General features: G+C 45.8%; 2 protein-coding genes across 4 annotated transcripts in view; one reads left to right on the forward strand and one right to left on the reverse strand.

The window, feature by feature from the left end:
• LOC115368262 (gastrula zinc finger protein XlCGF57.1-like) overlaps positions 1-2304 on the forward strand; it is a 5280-nt gene extending 2976 nt beyond the window's left edge. The window contains exon 2 of the mRNA XM_030064315.1: positions 29-2304. Coding sequence (XP_029920175.1) covers positions 29-1713 — 1685 coding nt within the window. The 3' untranslated portion in view covers positions 1714-2304. The remainder of the gene's footprint in view (positions 1-28) is intronic.
• The window catches only part of LOC115368266 (zinc finger protein 501-like), a 41376-nt gene extending 25556 nt beyond the window's left edge, over positions 1-15820 (reverse strand). Inside the window, exons 1-3 of one of the 3 annotated variants that reach the window (XM_030064319.1) lie at positions 15793-15820; positions 14957-15268; positions 10924-12250 (exon numbers count right to left, since the gene is read on the reverse strand). In XM_030064319.1, the coding sequence (XP_029920179.1) occupies positions 11052-12250; positions 14957-15242 (1485 nt within the window). In that variant the 5' untranslated portion in view covers positions 15243-15268; positions 15793-15820 and the 3' untranslated portion in view covers positions 10924-11051. Of the gene's footprint in view, positions 1-10923; positions 12251-14956; positions 15269-15299; positions 15333-15792 lie in introns of those variants that run through there. The other 2 variants (XM_030064320.1, XM_030064321.1) reach the window with 2 other exon arrangements.
• Between the last annotated feature and the right edge of the window lie 799 nt (positions 15821-16619).

A 16619-nucleotide genomic window follows, 5' to 3' on the forward strand; every position in this document is an offset into this window, starting at 1 on the left:
GTGCAACATGTCTGGTTTCTCTCTGCAGAGCTGCGGTTCTCTGTCGGCGTCAGGAGCGTCTCCAGTCAAACACGAACCTCCTCGCACGCGAAGCCCAGCCTCGACGTGGAGGAGTGGCAGGACAAGGCTCGCCCCGGCACCTCGACGAAGCCCGAGGACACAGAGCGCCCCCCGGTGTCCCCGGACGACCCCGCCCCCGAGGACGACGGTGATGAAAATGACGAGGAGGAGGAGGGGTCCCCTCCCTGCTGCAAGGTGTGTGGAAAGTCTTTCGACAGGAAAGGCTTTCTGATGAAGCACGTGGAGAAGCACACCAAGGACGCCGAGTGTCTCTGCGGCCTCTGCGGCCAAAGTTTAGACTCCACTGACGCTCTGAGGCTCCACCTCCAAACCCACCGGGACGACAGCAGGACCTGCCCCATCTGCGGCAAGAAGTTCCCGTCCATCCGGGCACAGGAGACGCACCTGAGGCTGCACACAGGAGAGAAACCCTTCAGCTGCCCCTTCTGCGACAAGGGCTTCAACCAGAAGGGCAACATGGTGACGCACATGAGAATCCACACAGCGGAGAAACCCTACAAGTGCAGAGTGTGTCGCAGGGAGTTCAGCCACACCGGCTCGCTGGAGCGCCACATGAAGGCCCACGACGGCCAAACGCCGTTCAGCTGCAAAGTCTGCGGGAAAGACTTCGCCAAGAGCACCGAGCTGAGGAAACACAGCCAGAGCCACGCTGCTGAGCCCAGGGACGAGCCCCGCGGCAGGAACAAGCGCAAGAAGCCCGGCCTGGCGCCGTCCCACTTCTGTAAAGTGTGCGGCAGCGGCTTCCACAACAAGGGCAACTTCCTGAGGCACGCCGAGACGCATCTGAACGACACAGAGGCGCGTTGCGGCGTGTGCGGGGAGCAGGCGGAGTCGGCAGAGAGCCTGAAACTTCACATACAGAGCCACAGAGAAACCAGCAGGATCTGCGACGTGTGCGGCATCAGCTTCCGTGACATGGAGATCCACATGAGGATCCACACGGGCCAGAAGCCGTTCAGCTGCAAGGACTGTGGGAAGCACTTCCCCCGGAAAGGCTCACTGGAGCGCCACATGAAGCTGCACGCCGGTGAGAGGCCGTACATCTGCGAGTTCTGCGGGAAAACGTTCATCGAAAACACTGTTCTGAAAAGACACATCAAGAGCCACACAGGGGAGAAGCCGCGGATTTACTCGTGTGATGTGTGCGGCAAAAAGTTCACCATGAGCCAGCACCTGGATGTGCACAAAAGGATCCACACCGGGGAGAAACCCTACACCTGCAGGGTCTGCGGCAAGAACTTCCGGCAGATCGGCAACCTGGACTCGCACATGAGGATCCACACAGGCGAGAAGCCGTTCATTTGCAGCCTCTGCGGGAAGCGCTTTCGCCAAAAGGTTTCCCTGGAGACGCACGAGAGGTTCCACAAGAAGGAGAAACCGTACGGCTGCCACCTCTGCCAGAAGGGCTTCGTCCAGAAGATCGACCTGAAGAGACACATGCTGACTCACACAGGGGAGAAACCCTACAGCTGTAAAGTGTGCGGGAAGAGGTACCAGGAGAAGAGATCCTTGGACTCGCACATGAAAGTTCACACGGGCGAGCGAGGTGGGAAGGAGGCAGCGGCGGCGGCGGCAGCGGCAGTGAGCCTCAAGCGGCACGACGGTCCTCACACAGACTTCATCCAGTTGTAAACTCACTCAGCTGATTTTATTTTTTTCGAGGGAGGGCGAAACTTTTAACCACGCAGATTTCGTATAAGTATTTCACTGTTGTGAGTTTATGTGTTCTATTGATCCAAAGGTTTTAATTTTTTAATTTATACTCGTGTGTCAACATTAGGGTTAGATAGAGAGATAATTTATTGTCCTCCATCAAGGTCAATGAAGGAACATTCAGTCAGTCAAACTATAAACCACTCATCAGTCCCGATCATTTGGTCCAATATTCAGGATATGAATATTGGACCAAATAATGATATGAAAACCAGTCAGGCTCCACCTCTCCATCTGAAAGACAGCAGGACAAAAGTGAGTGGGCGGGGCCTTGTTTCTGATCACATGGTTCCAGTTTTCCTCTCCCTTTTCAGTGGATTTGTCTGTAATTCAGTTTGACAGACAGACAGAAGAGGCTCTAAGGTTCCAGTTTTCATTTCAGTTTAACAGGATTTACGCTCACAAACATCTGGACTGTTCAGATCTGATCCAGCGGTGCCGACCTGACCTGTACATACTGATGGGGATGTGCACGGATACCCAGTTAGCAGGTTTACCAGTTGTTTTAAATCAGTGGTGCCCAACCCAGTCCTCGAGGGCCCCCCGTCCTGCAGGTTTTGGTTTCAGCTCTGCTCTTTCACACCTGATCCAATTAAGGGTTTCATGCTGACTGGTTGAAACAGATCTACCTGAACAGGCTGTGCATGAAGGTGCATGGGCCTTAATTGTAGGACAGGGGGCCCTTGAGGACTGGGTTGGGCACCACTGTTTTGAATGAACCAGATATTAAAAATGGTTAAGCTGTAAATCAACATTTTTTAAAATAATATTTTAAATTAATTTTATAGAATGAATGTGTGAAAATGTTTAAGAAAGTGAAAAAATGAGGTTAGAGTGAATCAGCACGGTCTAATGATGCTACGCTACGTTAGCATCTAGAACATTTCCCACTGAGGCAGAATGAAGAGAAGAAGAAGAGGCTCGCCCTGCCTTCCAAAACACATACTGGTACTTTTTCCTTTTAGTATGTACTGCAGCTGCCCTTACAAAGTATGCAGTGTAGTATGCAGTATGCATGTGTATGCATACTATTGGGACACACTCCATCCGTCCTCCCTGAGCTCCGCCCCTCTCGCTCACTTCCTCCTCCGTCTGTAGCTCCACATTTGAATGTTGTTGTCAAAATGGCGGAGCTGTTTCATACTGCGCTGTCCTCTGTCTGATTTCTGATCTGCTGCCTTCCTGTCACTGAGTGAGTTTTGTGCGATATGTGTGTTTTGTTGTCATCTGTATGTGGGCGTGGCAAAACAGTCCAGGGTTTTCCCTGCCTTATAATTTCTTAGGCGCACCGCCTAGACGTTTTCACCGATCGCCGAGATCAAATGAATGAGGAAAGGGGGAAAAAACGGACATTGATATATTCAATCTGCGGCTCCTTTAGGAATCTGTTGTTGATGCTAGCTTGGATTGTCCGGAGGGAGTTAGGCGGGCACTGGGCCGTACGTCATGAAATACTGACAACGGAATTAACCAATCACTGCAGAGAATAGTTTCTGCTTGAACGCTGAGAGGACGGCTTTCAGCCGCGACACATCCGCTGTAGGCTCGGCGGAGGTGGAATGTATGAATCGCCTAGCGCGAAAAACACAAGCGCTCGCAAATACCAGTGATCCATTGGCCATTTGGGTGACTTGTGTGAAGCGTGCAGATTAGCCAAATAAAACAGAATCTATTTTTAACGCTGAATTTGGCGTAACAGCTGCACCAGCACGGCACGAGCCAAAGGGCAGAGAAACTCTCCTACAGCAGCGCACTGACATAGATTGTGTAACAAAGTGAAGAGGTGCCACTCCGCTGTATTTTCACTGGCTAACAGCAGCACACTGGCTTAGCTTGTCTATTCAGAGAAGAGGTATCACTTCGGCTTATTTTTCAATCACAGATTGAAAAATAAGCGCCTAAGACCTAAAATTGGCCAGGGAAAATCCTGCAGTCAGTGTGACGTAACGTCCGCTGTGCAAAGGATTGTGGGTCAGAATGGCCAGAGCAGCATGCTGACATGCAGACTGTGAAACCTGACCGGATGTAGTAGAACATCCTGGTACTCTTGGCATACTGCATCTGACACACTATGTACTGGGGCATACTAAATCTTTTTTTTCCCTACTAAATAGTATGATAGTTTGAGTATTGGAACGCAGGGCATCAGCTTCCATCAGCTGATCAGCCCTGTCCAATCAGAGGACAGACAGTAAATGCCCAAATTGTCTCCAAATTTCTGAGAATAAAGTTGTAAATGAAAAAACTCACAAATTTATGAGAAAAACTTGAAACCCCTGAGATTATAAAGTCACAAATTTACATGCAATTTTTTTTTTTTTTTTTTTTTAAACCAAAGAACCTCAGCAGATTCTACTCTGACATGGGATTCAGGAACAAGGAGATCCTGCTGATCTGAGCCCAGAATCAGCAGATTGTTTGAATCGGCCCAAGTCACAGCAACAGATGCTGAGGAGGAGGTTGTGAACCTCATACACACACAGTGTCACTTCATCAACTCCACTTGTATAATCTAATCTAATCTAATCTAATCTAATCTAATCCAGTCCAGCTGTTGTGTCATAAAGTTTTCTCTCCTGCTGCCTATAACGCTCAGCTTTTCTTGTTGTCACGGTAACAGAGGTGTTCATTCACTTCTGTGTTTGGCATTGAGCTCATAGTTAGTGCTGCACTTTACTGACAGCTGTTTCCACTCTTCTGTCCCCCCTCACTGTATGTAAATAGGTGAGGACAAAAAACTAGAAACCCCTCTCAGTGTAATGCAGTCCAGTAGCAGACCTCTGCAAACTACAACCTCAGTAACAAACACAGAATTAAAGGGACACATTCTGCACAATGTCAGTACAAACTGAACATGACTGCAGGAGCTGCAGCACCAGTTTGGTCCAGCAGGTGTTGCCTTTGTGTTTTGGGTGTTCACTCAGGTGTCAGGTGCAGTGTGTTGGCCTCCAGGTGAGGTGAACTCTGTTGCTGTAAGTCTTTGGCCTGATGGATATTTATGATCAGTGATTATGTAAACACACTGAAGATGATAAACGGTGAGCAGTGAACATGAGACCTGACAGCTGCACCTGATGACGGGACCTGGAGTTTATAATAATAATACATTTACCCCCAAATTATCCCAAAATATTTAAACTAAAAAGAAATAAAGTGAATTTCCAGATTTCCCAAAAAATTTCTTGTAAATTTGTGACTCTCTCGTTATTTCTCTCTCTCTTATTTTTTGTCTCCTAATTTTTTTTCTCCTAAATTTACCACTTTAATCTCAGTTTTTTTCCTGTAAATTTACAAATTTAATCTTGAAAATCCCCCCCTTGTTATCTGTTCTGCACATCCCTAGTAAATAAATCATTTAATAATGATAAATATAGTTTTCTTGTATTTTTTTGGCTTTCAGATGTCAGGGTATTTTTGTGGTCATTTTCTGTTTTGTTTTGGGTTTTTTTTTTTTTTTTTTTTTTTTGCTAATATAATGTTAATTAAACATTGTCATTTCAAAGCATTTGATTGGTTTGTGTTGGTATTTCTGAAACAACAAATTTACTGCAGATGATTGTCGGCTCTAAATCTGGGAGATTAGTGTCCTGGATTACGGATCAGTATCACGATCAGCCCTCAATAATTAATAAATAATTAATAAATAAGTAATAAATAATTAACACCCCCTCACCTGCTGTTATATTAATGTGATTTAACGTTACATTCATATTTTTTGTAAAAAAAAAAAAAAAAATCAGGTGAATTTGTTCAGGTTTCAACCAGAATTAAGTGACACAAGCCTACTGATTTATTTTTATCTAAAAAAAAAAACAAAAAAACTCCTGAATGCTTCATCCTTCCACCTGTATATGTATATCTATATATGTGTGTGTGTGTGTGTGTACACGCTATATATATGACACTGTATACATGTACTGTGTATACTGCATATATATACACTACTCAGAAAAAGTTAGGGATATTTGGCTTTTGGGTGAAATTTATGGAAAATATAAAAAGTTCACGCTACAGTGATATTATATCATGAAAGTAGGGCATTTAGGTAGAAGCATACACTGGTGATTTCCTCATCTCAAACTATTTACTGAAACAAAAGCCAACAACAGTGGTGGGTATACCACAACAAAAAATGTCATTATATATCATTAGGGAACGGCTGCTGGAGACTGGGGTACCTCAAATGGAGTGGCCTGCACTTTCTCAGACCTGAATCCCATAGAAAACCTATGGGATCAGCTGAGTGGCCGTGTAGAGGCTCGGAGCTCTGTACCCCAGAACCTCAATGTCCTGAGGGCCGCCCTTCAAGAAGAGTGGGATGCCATGCCTCAGCAGACAATAAGTCGACTTGTGAACAGCATGAGACGTCGTTGTCAAGCTGTAATTGATGCTCAAGGGCACATGACAAGTTATTGACACTGACATTTTTTGTTGTGGTATATCCACCACTGTTGTTGGCTTTTGTTTCAAGAAATTGTTTGAGATGAGGAAATCACCAGTGTATGCTTCTACTTAAATGCCCTACTTTCATGATATAATATCACTGTAGCGTGAACTTTTTATATTTTCCATAAATTTCACCTAAAAGCCAAATATCCCTAACTTTTTGTGAGTAGTGTATGATAAATTTACCACTTGAAGCTCAGAAAATGCTGGATAACAGACATGAAGGTTGACAAGCCATGCTGGATTGAGAATTTAAGATTTCCCAAAATGAGATAAGGACTCCTTAAGTCAGTCAGGAGTCGCCTCTGGAATACCAAAGCGGGAAAAGTCCTGCCTTACCTGGACAGGTAAGACAGGAAGTTGATGTCCCGCGACCGCAGGTGAGGGATGGAGCTGCTGCTGGTAGGTATCCCAGTCATGTTCGGCTTCTTCTCTCTGCAGTCGGGATGTGAGCAACGACTCGTTTCCATGGCGGTTAGACAGGAGTTAGTCCAAATGAAGACAACAGTCCAAACAGAGCATATTTTGATTTATGAGAACAACCTTTTTTTAAGTGTAAAGTGTATAAAAGCCCTCACCCAACTATAATCCTAAAGTTACCCAAGTGGGTTTATCTTGTCCAGAACTCCAGTGGAATCCCTAATAACAGTGAGCACCAGCTGCACCCACAATAACAGTGTTGACCAGGCACGTCACGCGTCGTTTCGAAAGCACAGCATTTAGTTTCAACACACCTTCAGTCGTATTACAGAACTCCTCCTTTACAGCTGCCTGCTTATTCCAGATGTGCTTCATATCAGGGAGACCAGTGGACTGAGGTCAAACCCTCAGAACGACATTTAGTCTTTACTGTCCTGCACGAAATGTGTTTTCACAGCCTGTACAACGGAACACACAGCCCAACACACATACACACACACACACACACACCTGCATCACACACTCACATGAGCCTGAGCCAGGCCAAGTCATGAGGAAGTGCCTGCAGCCTCGGAGCAACAGGAGGAGCAGCAGCATCTTCTCTCTCTGGGTTTCCTCTCCAGGTGAAGCTGAGAGTCTCTTGGATCTGATGTGGATGTGACTCAACAGGTAAAGAGCCGACCAGGTCTCAGTAGAAATGTTTTTTTTTTTTTTTTTCTCTCTCAGAACTGGAAGACTTCAGGTCAGACTGGGAGCACAAGCTGGTGGGAGGGTCTGTCAACATGGGATTTATATGTTTTACTGATTGAAATATTCATTGAGCCATCATGTTCAGTGTTACTGTCTGACACTGAGGACAAAATCAACTTTGTCTAAAAATGTTTAAAATGTGGTTGTTAGTTTTTGAATCTGTGTTCAAAGTCAGTGTCAGGTAGATTATTAATCTGAACTCATTTCAGTGGTGAAAGAAAACAGGAAACTACCAGTGTGACAGTTTGGATCTGTTTGACTGAAGTTCCCCGTTTCTGCTGTTGACTCACCAGGAGAGATAAAACAATTTACCCTTTTATCATCTGCGATTTCACCACCGACCCTTTGAAACACGAGCAAATGAACTTGATTTATTTCCAAAAACAAACAAACATCAGAAAAATAGCAAAAGAATTACCAGAACATTAGCAAAGCAATTAGTAAAACAAATAGACAATCATTTATAACTATTATGAATACACATTTAAACTTCAAGTTATTGCCTCCAGAAATGCAGTGAATGTTGCTGAGAGGCTGAAATGAGAGCTTTGTAAAGGTCAGTAGTTTCCAGTCCGTGTGTGAAGAGTCCCAGAGGATTCAAAGTCCTCTGCAGATGAAGCTGCTCAGTGGGTTTGATGTAAAGGGCGGCTGCTCTGAGTGTTACGTCCACTCTGTATATGTGACATGGTGCTGACAGGAAGACAGCACACATCCTGTCATGGAAAGCTTGTTGTCATCAATCAGCCGCTGTGTTTGTGTCAAGGTGTCGGCTCGGCTATGGATGTGTGTGAGGAGAGAGAGGAGGGGCTCCCTGCCTCTGAAAGCACTCTGTCTGGGGAACATGACAGCCAGACCAAAGCTACACTCTAAAAACACTTTGGTTATTTTTTTTTAACCCAATTCCTGCGTTACTTGTGTTGGGTTACATTTCTGGGTTATTTTTCCAGAGCCATAACCATTTCTTGGGTTATAAGGATTTTATTTTGACCCAATTTGTGGGTTTTTCGAGTTGGGTAATATTTCTGGGTTATTTTTTCTGAGAGAAACCCATTGTTGGGTCAGAGACTTGGGTTTGATTGATTGATTGCTTATTGATTGATTGACTGAATACTTTACGAAGCACTTCGGCTTTTGGCTCCAAAACGCTGGTCCTACGTCGCACTGTGAGAGAGGTTCAGAGACGCCCGTTGTCACGGTCTTAAGAGCAAAGACAGCCTGGGACGAAAGACTGACAGTGTCAGAAATTTGGGATAACCATCTCACAGTGAGACAGCTCCTACGACCACCGTCCACTAACCCGGTGTTTCTCAAATGGGGTTACGCGTACCCCTGGGGGTACTTGGAGGAACTCCAGGGGGTACTTGAGATTTTTTAAAATTATACAACACGTAGATTCGACCGAGCAATCTGATTGGTCAATCAGAGGTTTAGAATGTGCTCAAATGAGCATGACAGCACGGCTAGCCTTGCGCAAATAAAAAAATACTGAATCAATCACTAAAAATATTACTGCGCCTATATTTTATTGTACGAGTCTGTGTGGTTTCCATGGCAACATGAAAAGTTTCACTCAAACCCGCATCAAAAGCCGCTGTCAGCTTTGTTCGCCTGCATAATGAACCATTTGGTTGTCAGTTTTGATTTATTTGGCGACCTAAGTTTGGATAAATGGCTGAACGAGGAAGACAAGACAGAAGAGAAAAAGGAGAGATACGCGAGAGTGACGAGTGAAGAGCTGGATCAGCTGGAGAGGTCAGGAAATGAAGCCGGTACGGCCCGGTCAACGTCTTGGGCCATCAAATGTCTCCAAGACTACCTGACAAACACCGGGCAAACAGCTGATTTCTCACCTGTAAGGAAAGAAGAGCTGAACAAGATCCTCCGTGAATTTTATGGAGCTTTAATTTCTATAATAAAGAGAATGAAATGCCTCAGAGGATTCAGCACCACGGACAGTACCTGCTGAGGCGGATTCAGCACCATGGACAGTACCTGCTGAGACAGATTCAGCACCACGGACAGTACCTGCTGAGGCAGATTCAGCACCATGGACAGTACCTGCTGAGGCAGATTCAGCACCATGGACAGTACCTGCTGAGGCAGATTCAGCACCACGGACAGTACCTGCTGAGGCAGATTCAGCACCATGGACAGTACCTGCTGAGGCAGATTCAGCACCACGGACAGTACCTGCTGAGGCAGATTCAGCACCATGGACAGTACCTGTAAGATTTTCCACGGAGATGTGCGGCTCTGTTCTTGTTTGTTATCAGTTATTAATTATCCTATTAATCGTTATTAATTTGTTAGTCTTTATGAGTTTCCTGGGCCAAAGATTTAATTAATTTGTCAATTTGTTTGCATCTGTACATTGAAATGAACATTTAATAAATCAACACATCTGTGAAAACTGTGGTCTTTATTTCAGAGGTAAATTGATAACAGCCTGAAAAGGTGATTCTATAACTCTGTTCAGCCTTAATGTGACTGCTTACTGTCCTTACTTTTGCTGCTTAGCCACATTAATCTGAGCTGACGTTAAATTGGAGTGACACACCCCCAGCTGAAATAAAACATCTGCCGGTGACTTTATGAAAAGACAGATGTTTGCCGACACTGGAAAACAGTAGCCCATATTTAAATATAACTGTTCATATAAGTTGGTTGTAGATACGTTTGGTGAAGTGCATTAATGTAGAGTCCACGGCTTCACCTTGACTGACTCACCTTGTCTGTTAGACAGAAACAATGGACCAATCAGGATCAAGTATTCAACATAGCCATGCAATAATGTGCATATGCAGGTCAGGCAGAGATGCAAACAAACTGTAAAATTATTAGATTAAGATTGGTAAAGAGTGCATTAGGACTTGTTAAGGGCTCAAACCTCAAAGTTTAGGACGTGCGTTTTACTGCAAAACGATGACCTGATCCCACCTCTGGCAGTGACTGACAGCATTTGAAAGAGAGGAAAAGGAAAAAGGAAAGACTGAAAAAAATGAAAATGTATTTGCATGTTTATGGTTGGGTCTCCTCTTGAATGATTGGCTGTCATGGAGTGTCGCTTGTTTACTGTGTCAACTAATGAAGTGTTTCCCTCAAACAGTGCAGCAGACTAGTTTCCCTCGTGTGGACTGAGCCACGTCTTTGCTGCATGTGAACACAAACTTTGCACTCAGATGCTTTTCCATCTGTGGGACCTGAGTGTTTCTGCTGCTGCACATCGAGCATCGGGTGGGTTTCTCTCCTGTGTGGATTCTCATGGATAACTTCATGTTGCTCTTTGAAGACAAATATTTTACCACAGATCAAACAACTAGGGCTGCACAATTAATTGAAATTGTATCAAAACACAATTTGGAGAAGTACAATTTCCAAATGGCAGCTGCAGTTTTTTGATAAATGTGACAGTACATCATAATACATGGAGTATTTTAGGGGTACATAAAAAAGATGATGATTTGGTGCAGACCCCAGCTACACTGACTTGAAAGAAAGATGCTGCCAACCTCCTTTTACTATTTTTTTTTTTTAATTTATGATGCAAAATGATCACTCCCAATAAAATCACACACATCACACTTACATTATCTGTCAAAACAAGTGCAACATAATTTTTTGTTTAACAATAACATGTAGTCCTATGAGCAGCTGTATGCTTCTTCGTTGGTGTGACACCTCATGTGGCTCTGCAGCTGGCCCTTCTGGTGAAACCCTCGGCTGCAGACCGAGCAGCTGTACGGTTTCTCTCCCTTGTGGATTCTCATGTGGACCGTCATGTTGCTCTTGCTGGCAAACATTTTGCCGCAGTCCGAGCAGCTGTATGGTTTCTCATCGGTATGACATCGCATGTGACTCTGCAGATGCGCCTTCTGGTGAAAGCCTTTGTCGCAGACGGAGCAGCTGTACGGTCTCTCCCCTCTGTGGATCCTCATGTGCACTGCCATGTTGGATTTTGAGGTAAACATTTTACTGCACACCGAGCAGGGGTATGGTTTCTCCCCCGTGTGACTCATCATGTGCTCTTCTAACTGCACTCTCTGTTTTGCGCTTTTCCCGCAGACGGAGCAGCTGTACGGCCTCTCTCCTGTGTGGATTCTCATGTGTGCCTGCATGTTTCCCTTACAGACAAATGATTTAGCGCAGAACGAGCAGCTGTACGGTTTCTCTCCCTTGTGGATTCTCATGTGGACCGTCATGTTGCTCTTGCTGGCAAACATTTTACCACAGAACGAGCAACTAAATGGTTTCTCATTGGTATGACATCGCATGTGGCTCTGTAAATGTGTGTTCTGGTGAAATGCCTTGTTGCAGACTGAGCAGCTGTACGGTCTCTCACCTCTGTGGTTTCTCACAGAGCAGGAAGATGGTTTCTCTCCAGTATTACATCTGTAATGACTTAGAAAAGGTTTATTATGTGAGTCTGAACCTGACTGCGGTTCTCTAGTTGGTCTCCAGTCGTCCTCACTGTCTTCAGTCTCTGGTTCAGAGCAGTCTGATGTCTCCACATCAGCAGCTGGATCTGAGCTCCTGGCTGGTTCCTCTCCATCAGCTTCTGTCTCCATCTGCTCAGAGGAGCTGCTGGCTGGAGGCTCCGCCCCTCTGCTCTCCTCAGTTTGGCTCTGAAGAAGCTGTGAGGGCGGAGCTTCCTCTTCATCATCCTCACTCTTCACAGGGAACGTGTTGAGATCCTGAAGCTGCTCTGCCTCCTGATTGGTCCAGAGTTCGTCCTCTTCCTCTTTAATGGGCGGGAGCTCTGGCTCCTCCTGGTCCAGACTGGGGGTCTGCTCCTGCTGCTCAGGGGGAACCTCTTCTTTCCACACCAGCAGCCGGGGACCGTCTGACAGGACGGACAAGAAAAATTAACAATTAATATGAGCTCCACTCCATCAGAGCATAACAAATAAACACATGAACAGATAAACAGACATGAAGTATATCTTCCCTCCCAGCAGACAGGTGTGTGAATGCACCTCCTTAAAGGGACAGAACACTTTGCAGCTGTGTACTAGCTGTGTGTGTGTATGTGTGTGTGGCAGCTGTGTGTGTGGCAGCGTGACTTTCCTCAGACGTTTCTGTTTGCACACCAATGTCTGTTTCTTTTCCCAACTCCATTTCTTTTCTCCACGATGACATTTCTGTGACGCCCACTACACAAAACGCTGCTGCTCACACACGTCCACGGCCGGCCTCCTGCTCGCTGGGGGTTCAGGCTGTGGCTCTTCAATAAACCCACAGTTCAGTTTGTTTTGTATATCAATAAGAAAGAAAAAAAAACTATTTCCAGTGTTCTCTGTATTTTATCTTATTTTATTTTTTATTATTTTGATGACATTAAGAGACATTTAAGGGAACCTCAGCGTTTAAGGGGTTAAAAATGTTGTGTCCTGTAAATTTTGTTTAACAATTACAAAAACATATTTAATTTATGGTTTTCGTAGAAAAATTTGTCAGTCAATAAAACTCCTCAGGCTTTACAGGGTTAAACATAAAGAAACACACAGGAGCAAAAACTGAACACACACACACACACACACACACACACACACACACAACCTGAAAAGACGACAAGACCTCTGCTTGGTTTAAGGCACGTTGTCAAGGAAACCTGTAGGATAACTGATTGATTGATTGATTACAAACTTTATTTCCATAACTCCTTACAAGGTGCTTTGCAAAATATGGGCACCATGCAATATAATATTATCATATAATAAAAACTTGATTTGTATCGCACTTCTCAAGTGATGTCAGGAGACAAACCAGCAACACGACAACAGCAACTTTATTAAAAACATGAAAACGAACGAAAAGACAAATCATCCTAAAACACGTGAAGAACAGAACCGGGACAGGAAGTCAGATCAAACAAGCTGAGGCCGACTGAGAGCAGAGACTGACCTCAGACCAGGTCTGAGAGGTCTGCAGGTCTGAGAGGGTGTGTGTGTGTGTGTGTGTGTGTGTGTGTGTGTGTGTGTTAAGCAGTGCACTGCCTGTCTATAGGTGACAGTGTTTCCCCTAGCAAGGATGCTACTAAATTATGATTAAAAAAAAAAAAAAAATATATATATATATATATATATATATATATATATATATGTATGTATGTATAGGCTTCTCTCCCCCCCCTCTCTCACACACACACACTCACACACCACAGGCGGCCCGCGGCCCCGGAGCGGCCGGCTTTGGCCGGGTCCGGCCGGGCCTGACTGACCTGCTCTGTGCAGCCTGACTGACTGACTGACTGACTGACTGACTGACTGACTGACCTGCTCTGTGCAGCCTGACTGACTGACTGACTGACCTGCTCTGTGCAGCCTGACTGACTGACTGACTGACTGACTGACCTGCTCTGTGCAGCCTGACTGACTGACTGACTGACTGACTGACTGACTGACCTGCTCTGTGCAGCCTGACTGACTGACTGACTGACTGACTGACTGACTGACTGACCTGCTCTGTGCAGCCTGACTGACTGACTGACTGACTGACTGACCTGCTCTGTGCAGCCTGACTGACTGACTGACTGACTGACTGACTGACTGACTGACCTGCTCTGTGCAGCCTGACTGACTGACTGACTGACTGACTGACTGACCTGCTCTGTGCAGCCTGACTGACTGACTGACTGACTGACTGACTGACTGACTGACTGACCTGCTCTGTGCAGCCTGACTGACTGACTGACTGACTGACTGACCTGCTCTGTGCAGCCTGACTGACTGACTGACTGACCTGCTCTGTGCAGCCTGACTGACTGACTGACTGACTGACTGACTGACTGACCTGCTCTGTGCAGCCTGACTGACTGACTGACTGACTGACTGACTGACTGACTGACCTGCTCTGTGCAGCCTGACTGACTGACTGACTGACTGACTGACCTGCTCTGTGCAGCCTGACTGACTGACTGACTGACTGACTGACTGACTGACTGACCTGCTCTGTGCAGCCTGACTGACTGACTGACTGACTGACTGACTGACCTGCTCTGTGCAGCCTGACTGACTGACTGACTGACTGACTGACTGACTGACTGACTGACTGACCTGCTCTGTGCAGCCTGACTGACTGACTGACTGACTGACCTGCTCTGTGCAGCCTGACTGACTGACTGACTGACTGACTGACTGACCTGCTCTGTGCAGCCTGACTGACTGACTGACTGACTGACTGACTGACTGACCTGCTCTGTGCAGCCTGACTGACTGACTGACTGACTGACTGACCTGCTCTGTGCAGCCTGACTGACTGACTGACTGACTGACTGACCTGCTCTGTGCAGCCTGACTGACTGACTGACTGACTGACTGACTGACTGACTGACCTGCTCTGTGCAGCCTGACTGACTGACTGACTGACTGACTGACTGACTGACCTGCTCTGTGCAGCCTGACTGACTGACTGACTGGCTGACTGACCTGCTCTGTGCAGCCTGACTGACTGACTGACTGGCTGACTGACTGACCTGCTCTGTGCAGCCTGACTGACTGACTGACTGACTGACTGACTGACTGACTGACTGACTGACTGACTGACTGACCTGCTCTGTGCAGCCTGACTTGGGGCTTCAGCAGGATGTTGAGCAGCTTCCTCTGGCGGCACATCTCTTGCTCTGCCCGCTCAGCTTTGTCTTCGTACTCCGCCACGGTTTTCTCCAACAGGCCGACAATCTCCTCCGCGGCCGCCGTCAGCCGCTCGGTGAGCAGCGCTCTCAGCTCCGGGATCTCAGCCGCTTCTCTGCCTTTTTCCAGCAGCAGCAGAAAGTCTGCAGCAGCGGCGCTGATCCGCTCATGGACCGACACCCTCAGCAGCTGCAGCGGCAGCATCTTCCTCCGCTCACACACTCACACACTTTAACCTGCTCACACACTCTTTAACCCGAACACACACACACACACTTTAACCCGCAGACCAGAGAAAACACATCGGCAGCCACTTGTTTACTTCCGGTTCCGGGTCGAGCAGAGAGGCTGCGACGGCCTTTCAGTTTAAAACACAGAGCCAGAGGAGGGGCGATAATCTGAGAAGAAACTCTGAGATTTCTTAGATTAAATTCGTGAATTTATGAGAAAAAAACAGTGAAACCGGTTTGTCCTCCTCCTATTTGATCCAGTCTGAAGGAAATCCTGCTGGTCTGAGTCCAGAACCCCAACCTCCTCCTCAGCATCTGGACTCTGAAGAGACGTTGCTGTGACTTGGGCCGATTCAGAAGAAAACAATCTGCTGATTCTGGGTCAGATCAGCAGGATCTCCTTGTTCCTGTAGAATCTGCTGAGGGGATCAGCTGCAGGCCTGAGACACGGCCAGCAGGGGGCAGCACAGGTGGAGCCACTTACACAGAGGAACACACACACACACACACACACACACACACACACACACACACACACACACACACACACACCAATCAATCAGTCAAATCCTTTATCTAACCAGATAAGCATCACTGAGATTTAAAACCTCTTTTACAAGAGCGATCTGGCCAAGCAAGGCAGCAAAGACAGAGTTACGACATTAAAAGACATTCCAACAGGCAAAAAAAACATAACATTCACAACAAAGTTCAAATTATAGCCATATTATCAGACACAGTTGCATTGTCCAAGAGAACTGGTTTCATAGCCTTTTAAAATATTTTTAAATTCTCCTAGCGTGACTTGTCCTGGCAGTTTGAGGTCCTTTTGTAGCTCGTTCCAGGCCAATGGACCAGCGTAACTAAAAGCTCTTTTACCTCATTCGGTCCTCACTCTGGGGACAACCAGCTGAAGGGCATCTTTGGATCAAAGCGCATGCTGGTCCTGCTCGATGCACAAACATATGCTTAACCCTATAAAGTCTGAACTATGAAAGAATTGGCAGAAAATTCCAATTTTTTTAAATTGAACCCTTTATTTAGTCCTGTAACAAAATGTAAAAACATATTTTTTGAAAGATTTTTCAAAAAATATGTTATTACGTACAGTTTTTCTGTTGTATCATATACGACAGTACTTGAAGTGCCAATGGTCCAGGGTGAACAGGGGAAGTGTCCAAAGGAATACAACAGTATTTTGGTCAAGTATTGATTAAACTGAAAACGGAATGTGTTATTTGATAACGTGTATTATATATGATACAAAGGCTTTATAGGGTTAAGTAAGAGGTTACCAGCCCAATCAGAGCTTTGTGCAAGAGAGACAACCATCACATGAAGAGAAGAGATG

The sequence above is a fragment of the Myripristis murdjan genome, chromosome 11, assembly GCF_902150065.1.
Source record: "Myripristis murdjan chromosome 11, fMyrMur1.1, whole genome shotgun sequence".
NCBI classification, from domain to species: Eukaryota; Metazoa; Chordata; class Actinopteri; order Holocentriformes; family Holocentridae; genus Myripristis; species Myripristis murdjan.